This window comes from Primulina tabacum, chromosome 16 (assembly GCF_025594145.1).
Source record: "Primulina tabacum isolate GXHZ01 chromosome 16, ASM2559414v2, whole genome shotgun sequence".
Taxonomy (NCBI): domain Eukaryota; kingdom Viridiplantae; phylum Streptophyta; class Magnoliopsida; order Lamiales; family Gesneriaceae; genus Primulina; species Primulina tabacum.
In genome coordinates, this window is record NC_134565.1 from 5182406 (window position 1) to 5202450 (window position 20045).

A 20045-nucleotide genomic window follows, 5' to 3' on the forward strand; every position below is an offset into this window, starting at 1 on the left:
CGAATGCATAAAAAATTATAAACTGCACAACAAAAAACCAGAAATCGAACCAAAAAAAATCAACCCTCTGATAGATATATATATATATATATATATCAATTAAAAAAACATAATGTAGTTGTTCGCATGAAAATCATGTGCCGCTTTTTCACGGGTCAACTTCCCTCTATGTTTCAGTCACTGTATCGTCGGAGAGGTTAGATTTTCTTCCTAAATAGTGTCGCTGCAATGTGGAGGTTTCAAATCCCCATTGGCGTTTGCTGGAGTGGAGGGAAATGATGTACCTGGAGTTCAGTCGAGAGAGGAGTAGACTAGGAATATAATAATAATTATTCCTTTTTTTTTCCTATTAAAAAAAAGACGTGTAAACCAAAAAATCTTTGTAATAGAGACTGTATACCAAAAATAATTATGCAATAAATGGATAGATATAAATATATAACCGATGTATTAATCTAAAGAATTTAACCAGCTTCAACGGAAGAGTAGGTCTCTTGTGAGATGATCTCGCAAATCTTATTGTGAGACGGGTCAACTCTACTGATATTCACAATAAAAAATAATAATTTAGCATAAAAAATAATAATTTTTCATGGATGACTCAAATAAGATATCCGTCTCACAAAATACGATCTGTGAGACTGTCTCACACAAGTTTTTGATCATAAAGAGGGTGTATTCATTAGTCATTACAGATATTTGCGAATTTATTTTAAATAACAGACTTTTGTGGTATCGATAGACTTCTACTGATTTTTGCAGAATCTAACAAAACGTATGGATTTTGTAATTTATTAATATGATATGTTTTTACTTTTTTTGAAATGAAAGTTGAATGTAAATAAATTTTACTTATTTAAAATATTTCTATCTATCAAAATAAAATTTTTTTACTTATTAATTTAATTTACTAAAAACAAAAAATAAGTCAGTAATAATTTATTAAAATCAAGTTTCAATTATTCAAGTCAATTCAATATATTTATTTAATTAATTAATATTTTAAAAAATACATAATGATAACTTTCAATACTAAAAAAATAAAAATAAAAATAAATTCATTCATTTTAAATAATTTCTATATAAAAAATATATTAATTTTGTTTTTAACAAAATATCTAATAAAAAATAGACATGACAATTATTTATATATAAAAATAAAGAATAATTATGTTAAAAATTATTATTTTTTTTTTAATTTATGAGTCAATAAAATGTTATAATTTATTTTTATTATGTAATGTAATAAATTTTTATTAAATTTTTAATAAATATAATTTTAAATTTTACGAGATTTTATTACTTAAAACCCGTAAAATAAAATGAACAATGTTAATAATTTTGATTTTAAACTATTGATAGCAATATAAAAATATATTTTTTAAAAGTCCAAATAAAAAAAAAACATATGGATTGGTATTATTTTTTAATAGAAATAAAAGTGAGTATATGAGTTGAGATATATCTCATTTAGATGTCTATTCAAATCTTTAGTATCCAAATATTTAAGTTGAATCAAAGATATTTTTTGACATTTTATAATTATAATCTAATTAAGTTAATAAAAATCTATTAATATTTTGAATATTTTTAAACTTTCAGAGTTTTTAAAAATAATTTTAATTCACATAATTTTTTAAAATTCTACACAATTTTTTTTATTTATTAAATCACTAGTTGAATAAACATCACCGAAGTTATTAATCGTCTTAAACCAAATATAATAACTCGAAAGAAGAGATGAATCTTCCTATCTCTTTCACAGAGGAATCTTCGGCCATTTCCTTTTCGTGATTCTCTCGCCTGCGGTATCAGCTGAAAGCTGCTGAGAAATTTTATCAAAACCTAATGGTCGCAGCAAAACCAAAACTTTATCGACTGTTTTCTAAAAAGGTAGGTGATCAGATGATGGATGATCCATGAATTTCCGCCGCCTGAAGCATCAAGATCACGCCCACGTTAGCATGTGTCAACTTGCAATCTTTCGTTTTCCTTAGCACAGCTGGCCTTTGATTCTTATCTACTGATTACATTGAATTTCAAGAAATGGTTTGGGAATTGGGATTTTTTTATAAAAAAAATATTTTGATGTTGTTTGAGGTTTATGTCGTTCTGGTGTGTTTAGTATTCTGTTGATTGAGTTTTTCGGTTTTTTTAATTATATTATGATTCTTGCTTTAATCTTGAATCCCTTAGATTTTTTGGAAGAAAAAGTTTATACTGTTGTGGATATAAATAGAGAATTGTTGAGTCCTATGACTGATCTTCCGCAAGATATTTGTTTTGAGTAGTTACGGTGTAGGATTGAGGAGTACCATCAAACTCTAACTAGAATAAGCTAAGCTTATTGGCATTGTCGAAATTAGGTCACGAAATAATTGAATTTGTTGGAAAGGGTATTTATATTAAAAATTAAGGACTTCATGATTGGGTCTCTCTTTTTAAGGAAATCGATTAATTGTCATACCAAAGCTGTAAGTTCTTTTGTTGGCCTGTGTTTATGTGTATGTTAAGGCTGTGGTAAGAATTCAGGGCCGATCCTAACAATATTTGAGCCTGAGTCTAAATTTTAAAAAGAAGTCTCTGAATCATAATGTGTGTTCATGTTTTTTTTAGTTCCATAGCAATTTTTCAAATTAAATCAATACGTTAAAGACAATATAAAAAGCTAAATGAATAAAAATATCAAACATGTCCAAAATGATCACTAAAAAACAACCCGCCTAACAGTTTTAGAGCTAAAAATACTAATCAAGTCTGTATAATCAAGTTGTTCAGTAATTTCTTTCTCAATCGATACATAGCCAATTCATTCAATCTTTCTTGTGACTTGGTTGATCGGAGAAAAGTTTTGATGAGCTTTAACTTTGAGAAACTTCGCTCTGCACTTGCTACTGTGATCGGGACAGTCAACAAGATTTTATAAGTAATATGAGCATTTCAGATTCTAAATGCAATCATTATTCATATGAGTGTCACATAAAAAGACGATGATGATCAAGCGCAAACATTCTTTAGCCACATTAATAGCTTGAATGAATCTCCCACTTTTTACACAACTAATAACTGGGAAAGGCTGTCTTACTCACCAACCGAATTCAACATCAAATATACATATCAGTTACAGTCAATCACCACACATTCTTGATATGGGGCACATACACATTTTCAACCTTTCACTTTTGAATTTTGATCTTAGCTGGACCTGATATGGTGAACGAATGGACCGATTCCATGGAGCCTTTAGGGTTTTCAATTTTTCATCTCGTTATACTTTATATATATTGATATTTGAAATTTTGAATACATATTTTAAGAAATATTTGGGTTTTTTCTATGCACTCTCAAGCAAAGTTTCATAGCAGGAGATTTCATGATTTGGAAACTTCCTCGTGTATATATTACAAAAGCAAAAACAAAAGGGAAGTCTCAAATCTTGAATCCCCGTCTCAGAAAGAGTGAATAAATCATTAATTCGAAGGTAATATATGATTGATTCTCTTTTTCTGATTTGTTCCGATTTTTATACTTGTACTTAATCCGCCATGCTTCCCACAATTACTCCACCCCGATAAGAAAACTAGACTGGTTTGGTAAATCATACCAACAACTTATTGCCAGCTAGATTAATTCATCCACTCCTGACTTTGATTTCGAAGAGGACCGATAATTTCTTAAAATTTTACGAGTGATTTTTTTAATAATAAAATTAATGTTTCGGCCACACTAATTCTTCACAAAATGGATTTTTTCTTTCGCTTCCATAGATGCATATGTGGGAGCTATCTAGTATTATATATAATAATTTTTTAAAAAAAATTTTGGGCCCCAAAAAATAGATGGGCCTGAGTCATTGGACTCATTTGACTCCAAATAAGCACGGCCCGTAGGATCCAACCGCATTGGGCAGATACAAGTAGGTGGATATATTTTCTTTTTTAGGAAGTGTATTATTCTGATTTAATAAAGCTCACTTATGTTTTTTCTAAGAATGTTAAGATTTAAGTTTATATGTTTCTTTATGGATTTAGGTATTAGCAGTGGTCACTGTGCAGCTTATTCACTATGGCCGTGGGCCACACTTTTACTGCTTGATTCTTGGCCTTTTCAGTATCTAGATCCTCTCTATTTTATTTATTTATCTCCTTAGTCTCACTCTTTCAGAGAATATAACATGTATGTGAGATTGTTGATTCAATTTCGCTCTAATTTGGTGCGTTATATACTGATTGAAAAGTATGATAGCAATTTCTCTATCTTTAATTTCTTTAGTTTGATGTGAAATGCAGTTCACTTTTCCAAGTCTGTGACTAGAAGAATCATCCAAGTTTGAAGTTTTGATATGGCTCGGGAAGCTCTTCCAGCTGCTGAATCTCCTAGGAGGCGTTCAGGCCTGTTGAGAGATCAAGTGCAATTAGTTAAAAGTAAAGATTCTGATCGATTTGAGATTGTTCCAATCCACGATCCTTTGTCATTTGAGAAGGGTTTCTTTTTAACTGTTCGTGCATGCCAGTTATTGGCTCAAAAGAATGATGGAATGGTATTAGTGGGGCTGGCTGGTCCGTCTGGAGCTGGAAAGACAGTGATGACCGAGAAGATCCTCAATTTTATGCCGAGCATCGCTGTTATAAATATGGATAACTATAACGATGCAACCCGCATTATTGATGGAAACTTTGATGGTAAATCTTGTGCACAATTTTCTAGTTATTGCTTCTTTTTTTTGTTTTTGATTATTAATTTTATCTACATCTCAGATTTACGATTTGTTCTTATTGATTTTATAGCATCATATCCTTGTTTATTTATTTGTTTGCCCGTGATAAATTGAAATGCTCTAATTCCTCTGTGTTGGAATAAAAGATGTTACAGTTGTATTCTTTACTGTTCCAGAAGTCCTTAAAAATCTTGTGTTTGCATCCTCAATGTCGAATTTCTGAGAAGTAAGTTAGAAGTTGTGCGGTCCTTGAGGTTATCTCTTCTGCTTAATATATTTGGAAAACTTCTTTATGATTAATATCTCTTATTTTATAGATTAAAAAAATGATTCAGTGGGTGCTTCAGATCTTCAATCCGTGCTATGTGTTTTAAATATGTGACTTGAATGCATGAACGTAATTTTATCAGTAAATAAGATATAAAGGATATTAGTGACCTGAAATAACATGTCTCAAAATGCATAATCAAACTGATTCAGCAGATTATATAGTTTTAGATTACAGTTTAATGTAGCAAACAAGATGCATGGAACTGATAAATGCTGCAGCCTATAGCTATAGTATGAAAATTTGTAGCTACAGTCATGATGTTGGGTTGATTTAAATGATTTCACATCAACAAAGTCAAAAGACAAATGATTAAAAACCAGTCTCAATCAAGTTACCATTTCTTCTTGTTACCTGGCGACTGATAGAAAGTTATAGTAATTTAGACAGTAAATATAGCCCAAAAAGATGAGATCATAACAGCGACGACTGGATCCTCAAAACCAAATGTCCTTAATGTTTTATAAAGACCAGATCAGGTATCAACATTTGGCATTAAATGAGAGAAGTTAAAGTTTAGTCTGAAAAAAGTGTAACTAGGAGTTATTCATTAAATAGCTTTCTGTTTATGCTTTTATACGATTATTTTATTTGGTAAATGACATAGTAGCATTTGAATCGTGATATGTGACAAGACTTAGTTGTTTGACATCGAACAATTTTCTCAATACTACTTGAATCGTTGTCTATAATTGAATATATTTAATAAATATTCTGCCTGTGTTTAGAAATTTTGATCAACATATTTTCTTTCTCTTTTTATCTATGGAAAGATTTTTGGCTTTCATTCTGTTATGAGAAGTTACTGGAACCTCTGAAGAACTAAATAATCAGCAATGTACTGTGAAACTGATGGTGTCATTCTTGAGGCTTGTTTTGTGCAACTCAATTGTACTTCCTTTGGTTTGGTGACTGTGAAGAAAAGCCTTTATGATGCTGTCTTTTGTCCCATTCATTCAGTTAGCCATACATCCGAAAACATTTTAGGTTTTTAAGAACCTGAAATTAAAAGTTTCAAAGAACTTGATAATTTGGGCTTTCTTCACTGCATAAATTACTTATCCTGTTTCTGCTTTCTATCATCCCTAACCCTCTTAAAACATAATTATTTTTCAAATACCTTTTTTGGGGAATTGATGGGTAGTGCTAGGCAACTATCAAACCATTTAAGCGGCAGTTTAAAAAAATTATAACTTGTGTGTTTTTTGTTTTATCTTTATCACTATTTTAGCTAAGCACATTTTTCTTTAAATGGTTAGTATTTATGGTAGCACAGTTTGGGGATTAGCCGGACAAAGCTATGAATTTGGAGCCTTTTACTTTCTTTGTCCCTATTCTTTCTTCCGACCGTTCTCTGAAAGTTCGTAGTGTATCCTTTTACTTGTCGTTGTACATAAAAATTGGATTAAATATTTGTTGAGAATGTGACTTGTTGAATGTGGTTGGATATGGGAACACAATATTTGGTTGAATTGATCATCTTCTGATCATATATGGAACAAAATTAATTCGAAAAATTCCATTCCCTACCGCTAGTATTTCAACTAGTTCTGGAAAAAATTGTCAATCTTTAATGGTTGATTGATTGATTATCATGCAGTACTGTTCTCAGAATAATTAATGCTTCGTGTTTTCTGAACAGATCCGCGCTTGACAGACTATGACACTCTGCTTGAGAATATTCGTGATCTGAAAGCAGAAAACCCTGTTCAAATTCCCATCTATGATTTTGTCTCTAGCTCTCGAATAGGCTACAGGTTCACCTGCAACTTTGAGACTCATCGCATCCTTCCTGTTATTTCTTTTTTAAAACAGTTCTTATTGCCAGAGCTGTTTCTTGTGTTCATTTTAAATTTGAAACTTGTGTTTTTACGTTGTTGTCTAACTATTTAACTGTATTTTATCGTAACTTAAAGTGGTTGGTTTCAACTCAGATTTTTTTTTTAAACTTCTACATCAAACAGGACCCTGGAAGTTCCCAGCTCCCGCATTGTCATTATAGAAGGGATATATGCTTTGAGTGAAAAATTACGGCCTTTGCTAGACCTCCGTGTCTCTGTTACCGGTGGAGTGCACTTTGACCTTGTAAAACGTGTTCTGAGGGATATCCAACGTGCTGGACAAGAACCTGAAGAGATAATTCACCAAATATCGGAAACAGTATCTCTTTTAACTTCAGAATTGTCTCCATGATATGTGTAGCTCAATTACTATGCTAAATCTTAGTTTTACCGATGATGCGCTACAGGAGTCTTATGGTATCCTTTGCTGCAGGTATATCCCATGTACAAGGCTTTTATTGAGCCAGATCTACGAACAGCACATATAAAAATAATTAATAAATTTAATCCATTCTCTGGATTTCAGAATCCGGCGTATATTTTAAAGGTGGGTCGGGTCTTCAAAGTATGGCTATCGTGCAACTAAATATTTTGCAGGTATCTGTAATCTAGTTTGAGTTTGATTTTGGTCTTGCTATAGTCAACAAAGGCAGTTACAGTGGATCAAATTAAGGATGTCTTTTCTGGAGATTATAAAGAAACTAGTGAGGAAACTTATGATATATATCTTCTTCCACCTGGTGAAGATCCTGAGGCATGCCAGTCTTATTTGAGGATGAGGAACAGGGATGGCAAATACAATCTCATGTTTGAGGTTTGACTGTTTGAGACTTATGGTTCCTACTTACGTTCATCCTTGTTGCAAGCCTCCTGACATGCTATTTGATAACGTCATAACTTTCAGGAATGGGTCACGGATAGCCCCTTCATTATATCCCCACGAATTACTTTTGAAGTTAGTGTGCGCCTTCTTGGTGGGCTGATGGCACTGGGGTATACAATAGCATCTATCCTTAAAAGAAGCAGCCATATTTTCTCCAATGATAAAATCTGTGTAAAAACTGATTGGCTGGAGCAACTAAATCGCAAGTATGTCCAGGTACGATATCTGTCTACTTGTTTTCTTTGTAATATCTTGTTTAATGTTTTGGTGGTTGACTCCAAGATCAACAAAAGTTATTATATTTCTGATTTTCTCCTTGCATGGAGTTATTTTATGAAATTTTGAATCACGTCATATGACCTAGCTGGAGTTAAGAATAGGATGAAAGGTTACTGTAAATGGGAAATCAAGCCTAACAATTTCATTTTTTTACTTTAACGATATAAGATTGTCAAAGTGTATTTTTTCTTGTCATTTGTTTGAGGAAACTTATGTTAACTCTTAGTCTCACTCTTGCCTGAGCAACCGTCTTTCTTGATTTCCCTAGTGACTGATTTTGTACACAGGTACAAGGAAGAGATCGGTTGTTTGTGAAATATATAGCCGAGGAGTTGGGTTTGGATGGCTCATTTGTTCCACGCACTTACATAGAGCAAATTCAATTGGAAAAACTTATAAATGACGTTATGGTTCGACCCCTTAGAAATTGTCATGATTATTCATTTTTATTTCATTCATTGGAATCTTTAATCTCATTTTAAACTTCATAGGCACTACCTGATGATTTGAAGACGAAGCTCAGTATAGATGATGATTTGGCTTCCAGTCCTAAAGAAGCTCTGTCCCGAGCCTCTGCAGATAGAAGAGTGAAGTTCCTCAATCGGTATGCTGCTTTTTGCCATAAGCCTCCAATGGGAAGTAGAAAATTTTGAAGATGAATCTAGTTTTTTAAAATTTTGAAGATGAATCTAGTTTTTTAATTTCTCGTGTCATTACCCAAGTTGGTGATCATTTTCTCACTTGGTCTTTTCATTTTTTTTCTCGTTCCTAATATTATGGTGCAGATTTCTTTAGGACTTTGATTTATAATTTATTTCTGTCTTTTCTGGCAGTGGCATCCCACACTCATACTCTACACAGCGTGATAAAAATATACCAAAGCTAACAAAACTTGCTGTCAACAGTAGGAGGTATGATGGAAGAACCCCAGATTCACCAGCAGCCCTTGCTAATCAGGTGACCTCACAGACATATTTAGGTTAAAAGTGCTCTTTGATGCTTTGTTTGATTGAATTTTTTATCTCTCCTTGTCTTACATGTTAAGGTTTTTTAGAAGGGTGATTATTACAATAAAGACCTGGCTCTTTGAAACAATCTTTTCATTCTAATTTTTATTGCACTTTTCGAGTATTTGTATGTGATGACATTCTTGCTCATCAGCCTGCCAATTTTCAGGGAATCGTCAGTCAGTTATCTGAACAAATTTCGACATTGAATGAGCGAATGGATGAGTTTACGTCACGAATTGAAGAGCTGAATTCAAAATTTTCTGCAAGGAAAGTGTCTGCTAGTCAACAAAATTTGGCGATGCAGGCTGAAGCTTGTGTTGCCTCCATGCCCACTTCTCTTTTTGTGTCTGGCATAGGCAATAGCTCATCGACTGGTTCACTTCTACCCAATTCCTTATCATCTTCCCAATTGGTGAAAGAGTCTCCTTTTATGGAAGAGGTAATTCTATTCTCCCAAACCTCCTCATTCTAGATAAAACCTCTGGCAAACTGCATCAATACCCTTGTGAAAATTGAACAAGCAAAAAACCCTTGTGTAAAATCAGTTGTTTTTAAAACCGTGTGCTTTTAACAGTTGTTTTTAAAACCGTGTGCTTTTAAAAATCAAGTATAAAACCCCTTGCAAATGGGACATGCTTGAGTTTTAAAAACACGGGTTAAATGACTTGATTTTTTATAACATAGTGGTGTGAGACCTATTAATTTTACACGGTATTTTGTGACTTTTTGCAAGGGTGGAAATACTATTTGCTCATAAAACCTCTATGAGGGGAAAATCTCAAAAGATGAAACAAGAGAAGACCGTACTTTTGTTCCACTTTAAAAAAAGCATAAGTCGTTTTGCTTTTCTAGAGTTGATCACCATGCAGTTCCTGGAAAAACCCTGGTACTTGGAAGGTCCGATGCTTCGTGCTTGAGGTCATACCATAGGGTTATTGAGTTATATCTGTCGAATGTGCACCAACCAAGGAGGGAGCAAAACTATTAGCATTTGATGCTCAAGTATCTATGAGAGGCTATAAGCCCAAGAGTAGAACCCCAACCCAAAAGACTAGCCTTTTAGGTGGGGAGTACCTCCCAAATTTATTAGACGACATACAATTTCAAGTGGAACTAGATGTGGGGTCATGGCAATCCATTCGCTGGTGAAGAATTTTGTAACATTAGCAACTGTTATCTCTTTGTTTACATGTTGTAACATGTTAGTGTTGGCCCGTTTACAGGTTCTTGCTGAGAGATGTCATAGAAAACATTTCAGGATATTAAGGTTTGTTTCACCATGAGCACATAGATTAGAGTTGGGAAAAAAAGAATTCGAGGATGAACATTCTATATATGAATACTTGAAAATACCATGTTTTTAAGATCTTGATCTTTTAGATGAGCTAGTATAAACTTTATAATTTACTATTTAGTTTTGATCTTGGGATAGTGTTTCTTGTTTCCCTTGTTTCCATAAATTTTCTTAGACACTTTTTAAATCTGGGAACAGATTTTACTTATTGCTCGGGGACAGCGCCAAATTATGCATCAGATAGACAATCTTGGCAATCTCCTGCACGAGTATTTTGGAGAAAGATCTCATCAAGGACGAACTAGTCATTCCGGCGGTATGACGGACATGGGAGTATCCATTGGCGTACCTTTACTTGTTTCTTTGGCAATTGGCGGCATCGGACTCGTGCTGCTCAGAACTGTGACATCTCAAAAATAACGTGCATTCCCCTTCTGAACGATGAGAGGGACTTGAAAAATGTATATATAGAATGAAGTTTAGTGTTGAGAGGTGTAAATCACTCTAGTTTGTGTAATATCTGTATCGCTTGTGGTATATTGTGTGCAGTTGTCGTAGTATTTTGATATATTTCAGCTTGAGCTTGATTTAAGTAATTTTGAATAATTTGAGCTTGTGAATTATATTTTTTGGAGTATCTATCCCATTCGAATTCGATTGTATACATTTTTTTATATATAAAAAAAAACACCATTTTAAGCTTTTACAAAATCAATTGTCAATTTATTTAATTTATTAGACAAATAAACGCAATGTAATTTGAATAATATTTGCAGAGTTGACTTGCATTGTTGGTTGACCTATTCTAACTCTACTCAAATTTGGTGAAACTAAGATTTTGAATTGAACTTTGATTTTGACATAACATCTTAGGTTTATTATATAAAAAAATATAAAAAATTATTACTATATATAAATATAATATAATAAAATAAAACTTCATATTTTACAATAAAATCGGGTTCAGAAATTTTTGCTTATTTTTTTTGTATTTATAATAAAAACCATCAAAATTAACTTGAGACATATAAGAATTAGAATGTTAAAAATATTTTTAAAATAAAAATTTATGAAATTAAAAATAATAGCTAATAACAATATTAGCTGAATTAAGGGTGAGGCAAATTGTGATTAAATCAAAATGTCAGACCGAAGATTGAATTTAGTCCGCCTTTCAATTCTTTTTTTAAAAAAATATAGGCCCCCACCTAATTTATACAAGAAAAAAACAATGGGTTCAAAATTTAAATTTTCAAAGGGCTCGAGTTGGTAACCCAATGTAACGTTCGAAAAATCAATCCACGTAAATCGCATTCATGCAAAATTATTTTAATTACTTAATTGTTTTATTTAATTGCTTTTAAACACTAGCATGATATTTATTATATGAGTAAATGTACGATTGCATAATTAAATGATAAAAAGACATGATTTCATGAAATTAAGGATTTTACCCGAATATTCGATAATAAGCAGGGGAAAGGATACCAGGGACGACCAAGACAAGAATATGTATTTTTATTTAATTAATGGCAAGGCTTCCTAATATGATTTAAAAATGATTTACTTTTCTTAAAAATATTGGAGTTCGAATTATTTTTAAGAGTCGAGCTCGATTTTTCCCGGGAAGCCGGTTTTGGGCAAACAATGAGTTTTAAAAGATCAAAAATATTATTTTATGGAAACTTATTTTATAAAATTTTATTATTTAATTAATTAAATTTTATTGGGTCCAATTTAATTATTTAAGTAGGCCCAATTACCTTAAGCTTTCAAGCTCAAAATCAAAGCCAATTAACATGTTAATTTATTTATAAATAAGCTACCTATGTTTTAAACCCACCACAACTCACCCTTGAATCAGCCGAAATACACCTCACACACAACATCATATTTTCGAAAAATAGGAGGAAGAAAAGCTTGTGTTCTTCGTCGCCCGTTCGTCCTTCCTCGCCGACGATTGAAAATTCGAGCGTTATAAACGCAAAGGCACGTTCCTAAACCCTTTTTTTTAAACTATCATACATATCATAATATGGTTGATTTAATTGTTAAGCGTGAAAATTATGCTTGTTTAAATATTTTTACAGTAGATCGTATATTTTAAAAAACGCTACGTTTTTACGCTTTTATGAAAAACGTTTTTGAATCCAACGAGTACGCTGCCAATACATGATAAAATATGATAGAATTATGTTCAAAACATGAGAAATTTAAAGGGAAAAGGCACCTGGAACAATAGAAAAGAAGAAAGGAAAAGAAATGTAGGTTCATGATTTGTGCAATCTCCATCAGGGTCCTAGATGATGTGCAGGGGTCGGGCTAGGGGTTGGTGCGGCTGGGTTGGCTGATGGCTCGAGAGAACGTGAGGGATGCATGGTACGCGCAGCTGCTGTTTTCCTGAACCAGGTGGCTCGCGCAGGTTATAGGTTCTGGGCTAGTCTGGGTTGGGTCTGGGCGTTGTTCAGAGATGGTCAGGGTCAGGTGGGCTTGATGGTGGCTCGGCTGGAAGAGCCCTTGCTAGCTATGAGTCTTGGGCGTAGTGGGCAGCATGTGCGCAGGTTCTGTAGTTGGGTTCCAGGAGTGATTGAGCGAACTAGGGCTTGTTTCTTTGAGCTGGGCTTGGTCAGGAGGGTGCCTAGATGGGTTGGCTACCGTTTGGCTCTAGGTGGCTTGGGCGTGGCTCGAGTAAATCGGGAGATGGCTCGGGTTGATCGGTTAAGGGTCAATTTCGAAAATTAAAGAACTAAAATTGAATCCATGGGTCCACGGGTGTGGCTCATGAATTGGAAAGGTAGAATAAATAATAAAAATGCTATGTTTAAAATTTGGGATCAAAATATTGAGTGTTTGATTTATCCGGAATTTTATCGCCGCACGAAACGCTAATTAAAGAATTAATTGAAAAACCTAGTTTTAAGCTTCATAAAATCATGAAAAATTATATTTAAGATTAAATAATTATTTAAGGTAAGCCCATGCCATTAAAAATGAGAAAAAGATAAATTCGAGAATTTTTACGTCCAGGGGCAAAATGGTATATTTACACTTCGAAAAATACGAAAACGCTTGGCAGCGTCCCGAAGGATCATAATTCTTGTAAAATGATATTTTATGATATATTATGATGATTTTGATGAAAATATGTATTTTTACGATTTATGGTAAAGCTGTGCAATTTATATTGTTTAAAATGCTATTTTTGGAAAGTTGTCTTATTTTATGATTTTTAAAGAAAAAGAAAAATATTTTGAGGGATGTGAATTAACGGTGACAAAAAGAATATGATATATGGTTTTGTGGGGATCACGTGAAGGCCACGGCCCCAGAGGGAACCCATTACGGGCCAAGGCCCCAGAAGGATCCCGACGATCGTATTTCCACGGTGGAATCTAGTGCACACCCCATGGGTCATGTGGAGCTAAGACTGCAGTCGACCAAAGGATAAAAGCTAGTCACTTTCAAGGATCAAACTTCACCTAAAATAATATATGATTGAAAACTTATTATAAAAATGATTCTTATAATATATGATTTATGACGAGGATTAAAGATATTTTTAAAATGATTTATTTACGATCAAAGCTTATTTTTAAATGATTTTAAAGGATTTATTTATGCTTAAAAGTTATTTTAAAATGATTTTACGATTTATGATTTAATTATGCATAAATGATTTTTAATGGTTCATTTATGATTAAAAGATTATTTTAAATAAAAGTATGATTAGACTCACTAGGTTTGTATGATCCAGGATTTGATAATTTTATAGAAGGCGGTGACGACTGAGTAGATCGAGTGCAGTAGTACACACTCGAGGGTCTTTATGTTTCCGAACTAGTTTATTAGATTAAGGATTTAAAGATTATGTTAATGATTTTTATTAGAGATATTTTATGCTTTATTTTTATTGTTAGTTGATATTTTTAAAGGTCGATTTAGGATTTTTGGTTAGTCGATAATTTATGATTTTATTTTATGCACTTGAGATTTTAAATTGTTAAATTATTATGATTCATGATTATGTTAAATTACTTAGTAATTTAAGATTTAAGATTTAAGATTAGAATAAAAATCGAGATCGTTTCACCCGACCTCTGTCGGACCGACTGGAACATAGAAATAATTATCATGGTTTAGAATCGTCAGGTCAACCGTTTAAAAGATCTCGACTTTTAATTGTAATTTTCCATGACGATTCCTGTTACCGTTCATGAACTGCGATTTTACGGTGAGGATTTGACTTTTATATTTCTAATAGAATTAATAATTTCGAATTTTATTGAATTTTTAAGGAAAAAAATCCATTCACAAGTTTAAAAATATTTAAATTAAATTTAAGAATAAAAAATAGAATGTCACATTTATTGCGGACTTGCGGCACATTTCATAACTTGAAATAAAATTTGATTCGCGGCGTAATTTCAAATTTTGAAAGGTGCTGTCATAATTTAAATTTTATTATTTATTTGGAATTAAATTTAATATGTAATGTGGTGTCATATACTGCTATCCAAAAAATTATGTTTTGAGATATTTTTTCTCCACTCCTTTTTTTTATATATAATCAGGCAGTGTCACGTTTGAAATTAATAAAGATTAGTGATCGAGATACACGCATTGCGTATAACATAATATTAGATATTCGAAATGTTGTTTAATCAATTTATAGAATGAATATTGGACATTTATAATTTGATATGAATATTATAATATGATAACGAATTTTTAGAACTTACATCAATTTATACAAGAATTTTGGATATTGTACATGAATGTATAGACCGTACATCCGTATAGAAAATTTAGTGATGATTGAAACTGAATACCTAATAAATAGATAATAAATAAAATATTCAACTTCAATTTGAATCGTGTTTTCACCACCCCATTTTCAGTTACTATTCAAAAATTTATGTAACATAATCATTTTGTATTCAGCCAAAATCTAACTAGAATTTGATTTGCTCGATCTTCACGAAACTTTTAGAGCTGCAAGAGTAACATCCATATATTTCAAAGAATTTCTTCTATTACATTAAATTAATATTGAAAAATTTATATTATGTGATTTGTGTAGTATCGTTTTCTATATCATCATCATCGATACATCTTATTATTTTCTGTTGACATAAGAAAACAATTAAGTCAAGAAATATAAGAGAATGTCATTTTTTTATGTAAGCAACATCTGTACTTGAACAATGTATTTTTTTCTATTTGTCTTCTTGCTGCTATGTCTTTCTATAAAATTATCGAAAAATTAATATTGTAAAACGAAAATAGATATTGCACATTATACATTTAGAAAATTTCAAAAAGTATATATTGTCATGTATTCGTTAGATCATATCCTTCAATCCAACCAATTCTCTTTGCACCATAAAAAAGTTAACAAAATATATTTTGTCATTTTCAATTTTTTTTTTTTTTTTTAAATACAATGTCTAATGAAAGTCCTTACGTATGACTCTTTAAGTTTCCAAAAAATTCTTACAATCAAACATCCAAAATCACAAATGTTTATCCCGATTGTGATGTTCCAATCCAAATCAATAATTTGCGTCCTAATAAGCTAGGAATTTAGTAAAATTATTGTTAGATATTGGTATTTATTGGTAAAACTATATTATATATGTGAAACACAAATAAAACAACATTTAATCAAAATATATTATATGCAATTGAACATTCTACGACAATTCATTTATTTGATATTTTGCAATAACATACACTTGTACAATCTAGATTTTTTGTTATGCCGGAATTAAATGCTGATATCAAAAGGTTTAAATGTTGACATACTTCTAACATAAAAATAATAATTTAGATGAATATTCAAATAAAAATATTTATTTTACAATATAAGTAAAAAAAACATAATATCTCACAAGTATTGTTAACGTTTGCAATAAACTTTTGATATTGCTACCTTTGCAATATTTATATTATATCATATAATATCATGTCACTAAAATTTACTTTATCTCTATGTTAATTAGTTCAACTTGTCTATTTATTTTAGAATAATAAGGAGTATTAATTTTTTGAGTATGATCATTGTTATTTGAATGTAGAATTGAAAATTGAAATATTATTAAATATATCACTATTTAACATTTAATTTAAAAAAAAAACATTATATATATATATATATATATATATATATATATTTTGTTTAAATTTCCTTTAGCAATGGTTTGTAATTATAATTTTGAATGAAGAATAATTTAGTCTAAACATAAAATGGATCATCACGATTTTTCAAGGTGTTTAGCTATTATTATTATTAAAATAGTAAGATTATATATTTTTGACCCTCAAAATTTGAAGGGAACACGTGCTTAGCTTGCTTTTTTGTGGCGGGAATTGGAGAAATTTCAGGTTTGTCTCTAATGGAAGGAAGCAAAGGCGAGGCGATTTTTGAATCCTTGAATCTCAGCCCTCAGCTCTTCATCAATGAGGTCCTTGATATTGTCGACGAGGTCCTCGAAGAGGCTTTTGATCACTTCCTCCAGTAATCCCCTCGCCAATTTCTGTTTGCCGAGTCGTGTACTCAACTGAAGTTACTTGATTTCATTTTATTTTTTTTTAAAAAAATTTCGGTACAGGGAGGCTTCTACGCTGCTGAAAACTGAGGGCACAGATAGATCCGAGGAACTAACAAAGGTTTTTCGGACTAACGCATTTTTTTCTTTTTGTTGAATTTATGCTCTTGGGGGTGCGTGATGGTTTTTTCGAAATGTTATGGCTTATAATTTTACCTTTTCTATGGATTTTTTTTGTTGCACCGGTAGGGGGTGGCTGAGATTTGGAAACTGATCGAATTGGGCCTCGACCAGCGGATGCAGAAATGGGAAGAATACACTCTTCGCTTTTGTTTTTGTGTGCCAGAAGAATTTTCACTGCCAAAAGCCGTATGTCTTTCTCATTCTCGGTTTTAAAATTTTTTTTATGTTATTTGTCTTGTCTGGATTGATTGAAAGGTGTTAGAAGCATATATTTCTTGGCTGAGACATTTTACATTGCCGTCATTTAGTGGGTGTTGGAGTATCTTTCAACTTATATTATTTACAAAATGAAAACTTCAGCAAATTTGTAAATGGCATTAAATCCGTAGGTGTAGCGATTCGACTTAAATGTCTTTGAAGGAAGTTCAAGTAGTTTAGAGAAATTAACTTCTAGGACATAACATTCTAGTCCTCAACTCAAATGTTACACTCCATTGAATTGATTTGGTGTAGTCTGAAATTGAAGAAATTCTGAATTATTGTTTCGAGTTTCTGTTACATTTGAGGGCAAGTGGTGCCTCGCGGTCTTGCCTCTGTGATTTCTACAAAATGGTACTAAACGCAGTTTCTGGGATTGCCCCCCCCGTTTGATTTTTGGTTGTGGTTTCAAGGCATGTGTTTGATTTTTGGTTGAGGTTTCAAGGCATGTGTTGCTTTTATCTAACCTGCATACTAGGTCATGGCACTGTTTCACTAAAATTATGATGTGATAGGTGAGTTCATTAGTATGTGGAACTAAGACTGTAATGTTATATGCTCAAAGCTGCTGTCATAGTTCATGCAAACAAGATGATACCATCCGTCTATCGCACGATTTGATATTTCTTAAATACCTTCAAAAACTGACATTTTAGAATGAATTATCTGGAGACGAGTTACCAGACGTTGATGCTCTTACTGACACAGAGCTGGACGCGCAGTTGAAATCTTTGCGTGACAAACTTGCTCTGGTAACCTGCGACACAAACATTTCTTTCATAGTTTGGTTATTTTACATTTTTGCTCATGAAACTTGAATTTAAAACTCAGGTTGGAAAAGAATCTGCTGAACTCAACAGAGAGCTTCGCACACTGGAGAAGCAGTCTTTTTCAAGCTGTCACTCTGCTGGGTTGATTGATGAAGCATTTGAGTTGTACAAGACGCATGATACCACCGAAATGTTCCAAGGTAGCAATAACTAGTGTCTGACCACGAAGAAAGATGACATTACTTTGTAGCTTTGTGGAGCTAACAAATTTCCTCGAAGTCTCGATTTTCACTGTGGAACAATACTTTTTGTATACCTTAAAGGTGGTGCAAGGTCTCCTCCATGGATACCACCTATCGGTGTCCAAAAACTAGATTGCGTTGGATAGGCTATCTGAACTTGAGATAGTTTTTGCCTTTGACTCGAATTTCACTGTATCATTACTTAAATCATTTAATGAAAAGCTACAAATTTGCTAGATAATGATTTTGTTGCACTGATGAACACCTTCTTGATTGATTTGGGCAGAGCTGATAAACATGGCGTCAGAATTTCGCCCACGCCTGGGGAACCTGAAAAGGAGAAGAGGAGAAGAATTTCAATCCGGTGACGCGTTGCGCAAAAATCCATCAAGATGGTAATTACCATAACAAAGTTGCAGAGACCGTCTTTAGTTACTTACCTTCATTTTATACATATACCAAGAATATCTAGCTTATTTCTATTGATTTTGTAGGGCTGTTAAATGCTACAATTGAAGAACTTCAGGAGTTTCTGGATGAGATAGCAACATCATAATTAGCTTCTGCATTGTGTTCAGTCCCTATAGTTATGCAAGAATTCTGGATAATTGGTTTCAGTAGTTGAATGGTTGTTTTTCCATTTAGTCCACGCTTATCACTTAATTATTCAAGTGAAATTAAAGTGGGTTAGATATAAACGCATATATTATTTCTGATTTTCAAGAAATATTTTATTTAATTTACAAAATATGAACAAAGGATTGTGTGGTGTTGTATAGATAGCGGCTAAGGGAGGATGGCCGTAGAGCACCGATTTTGGAGATCGATATAGTTAATTCCATTTGACGAGATAAAAGCTCGTTGTTGTATAAAATATGAATAAAAGGGCAAAAATGTTTTTGATTTTGGAGAGTTTTGAGAGGAAATGAGAATGTGTAATATATACTTTATAGGGAAAAAGATATGTCGTAGAGAATATGTTGGTTGGAGGAGTTTGGGAAAGAAATAGTGAAGACGAGGAATATCACATCTATGTTTCTATACCTCTTCCTCAAATGTTTCGTCTTATGTCTAGGGATCAGAATTTGTCAACAAATTAATGTGGTAGGTGGTAGACACAATATCAATAGTGGTCGATGCATTTGTCAAAGTTCTGCGGCAAAGTTGATAAAGTAGAAGATGCGGTTTCATGTGTTTTCAAACGGATGAGAAGTTCTATAAATAGATCTTACACACCTCATTTCTTAGCATCTCGTTCTTAATTCTCTTTTCTCTCATTTTATAGCATTTGAATGCTTAAGTTTTATAATATTTGTGAGATGTTTGTTCTCTTGTATTAAAAGAATGTGTTCTTTTCGGAAACACACCGAGATGTTGTAACTCACAAAATATTATAATGGAAATCGTTTCATCTTGTTTGTGGTTTTGACCACAATATTTTTAGTGGGTTTTCATGTAAATCTCGATGTCTTATTCTTTATTTTCATATTTATATATCAAGATGTCGCATCTGGGACTACCAAGTGGTACATACCATTGGTTTAAAATTTCTTAAAGTTTCGAGTATGCTCTGTGGTTGCTGTCTTGGCTGATCTTCCACATCAGAAAGATTTTTTGAGATTTTTATTAAGACGGAATTATTTTTTCTAGTCTACTAAGTTGTTGTAGACATAATGTCGGGAAGGTACAAAA

General features: G+C 32.3%; 2 protein-coding genes and 1 long non-coding RNA gene across 6 annotated transcripts in view; 2 read left to right on the forward strand and 1 right to left on the reverse strand.

Annotated features, from left to right (window-relative positions):
* The window catches only part of LOC142529527 (uncharacterized), an 83794-nt gene that overhangs the window by 56437 nt on the left and 7312 nt on the right, over positions 1 to 20045 (reverse strand). The window lies entirely within an intron of this gene.
* On the forward strand, positions 1712 to 11014 carry LOC142528721 (inorganic pyrophosphatase TTM1-like). Of its 4 annotated transcripts, none has more exons than XM_075633836.1 (12): positions 1712 to 1893; positions 4290 to 4682; positions 6688 to 6802; positions 7010 to 7205; positions 7320 to 7433; positions 7527 to 7700; positions 7791 to 7985; positions 8336 to 8458; positions 8540 to 8652; positions 8882 to 9005; positions 9225 to 9497; positions 10551 to 11014. In XM_075633836.1, the coding sequence occupies exons 2-12, from the start codon at positions 4343 to 4345 to the stop codon at positions 10770 to 10772; spliced, it is 1989 nt and encodes a 662-aa protein (XP_075489951.1). In that variant the 5' UTR covers positions 1712 to 1893; positions 4290 to 4342; the 3' UTR covers positions 10773 to 11014. The 4 variants fall into 4 exon arrangements, with proteins under 4 accessions (XP_075489951.1, XP_075489952.1, XP_075489953.1 ...); XM_075633837.1 differs by lacking the exon at positions 1712 to 1893 and adding an exon at positions 1938 to 1958; XM_075633838.1 differs by lacking the exon at positions 1712 to 1893 and adding an exon at positions 4058 to 4176.
* On the forward strand, positions 16692 to 19593 carry LOC142529245 (protein MIS12 homolog). The gene is made up of 6 exons (XM_075634719.1): positions 16692 to 16869; positions 16964 to 17021; positions 17150 to 17269; positions 17998 to 18093; positions 18173 to 18311; positions 18640 to 19593. Exons 1-6 carry the CDS (start codon positions 16748 to 16750, stop codon positions 18750 to 18752), a joined length of 648 nt encoding a protein of 215 aa, XP_075490834.1. The 5' UTR covers positions 16692 to 16747; the 3' UTR covers positions 18753 to 19593.

Coding starts and splice junctions, on each gene's coding strand:
- LOC142529245 (XM_075634719.1), top strand. CDS start 16,748: ATGGAAGGAAGCAAAGGCGAGGCGATTTTTGAATCCTTGAATCTCAGC. Junction 17,022..17,149: donor GATCCGAGGAACTAACAAAG/GTTTTTCGGACT, acceptor TTGCACCGGTAG/GGGGTGGCTGAGATTTGGAA. Junction 18,094..18,172: donor TGCGTGACAAACTTGCTCTG/GTAACCTGCGAC, acceptor TTTAAAACTCAG/GTTGGAAAAGAATCTGCTGA.
- LOC142528721 (XM_075633836.1), top strand. CDS start 4,343: ATGGCTCGGGAAGCTCTTCCAGCTGCTGAATCTCCTAGGAGGCGTTCA. Junction 8,653..8,881: donor AGAGTGAAGTTCCTCAATCG/GTATGCTGCTTT, acceptor CTTTTCTGGCAG/TGGCATCCCACACTCATACT. Junction 9,006..9,224: donor CAGCAGCCCTTGCTAATCAG/GTGACCTCACAG, acceptor GCCAATTTTCAG/GGAATCGTCAGTCAGTTATC.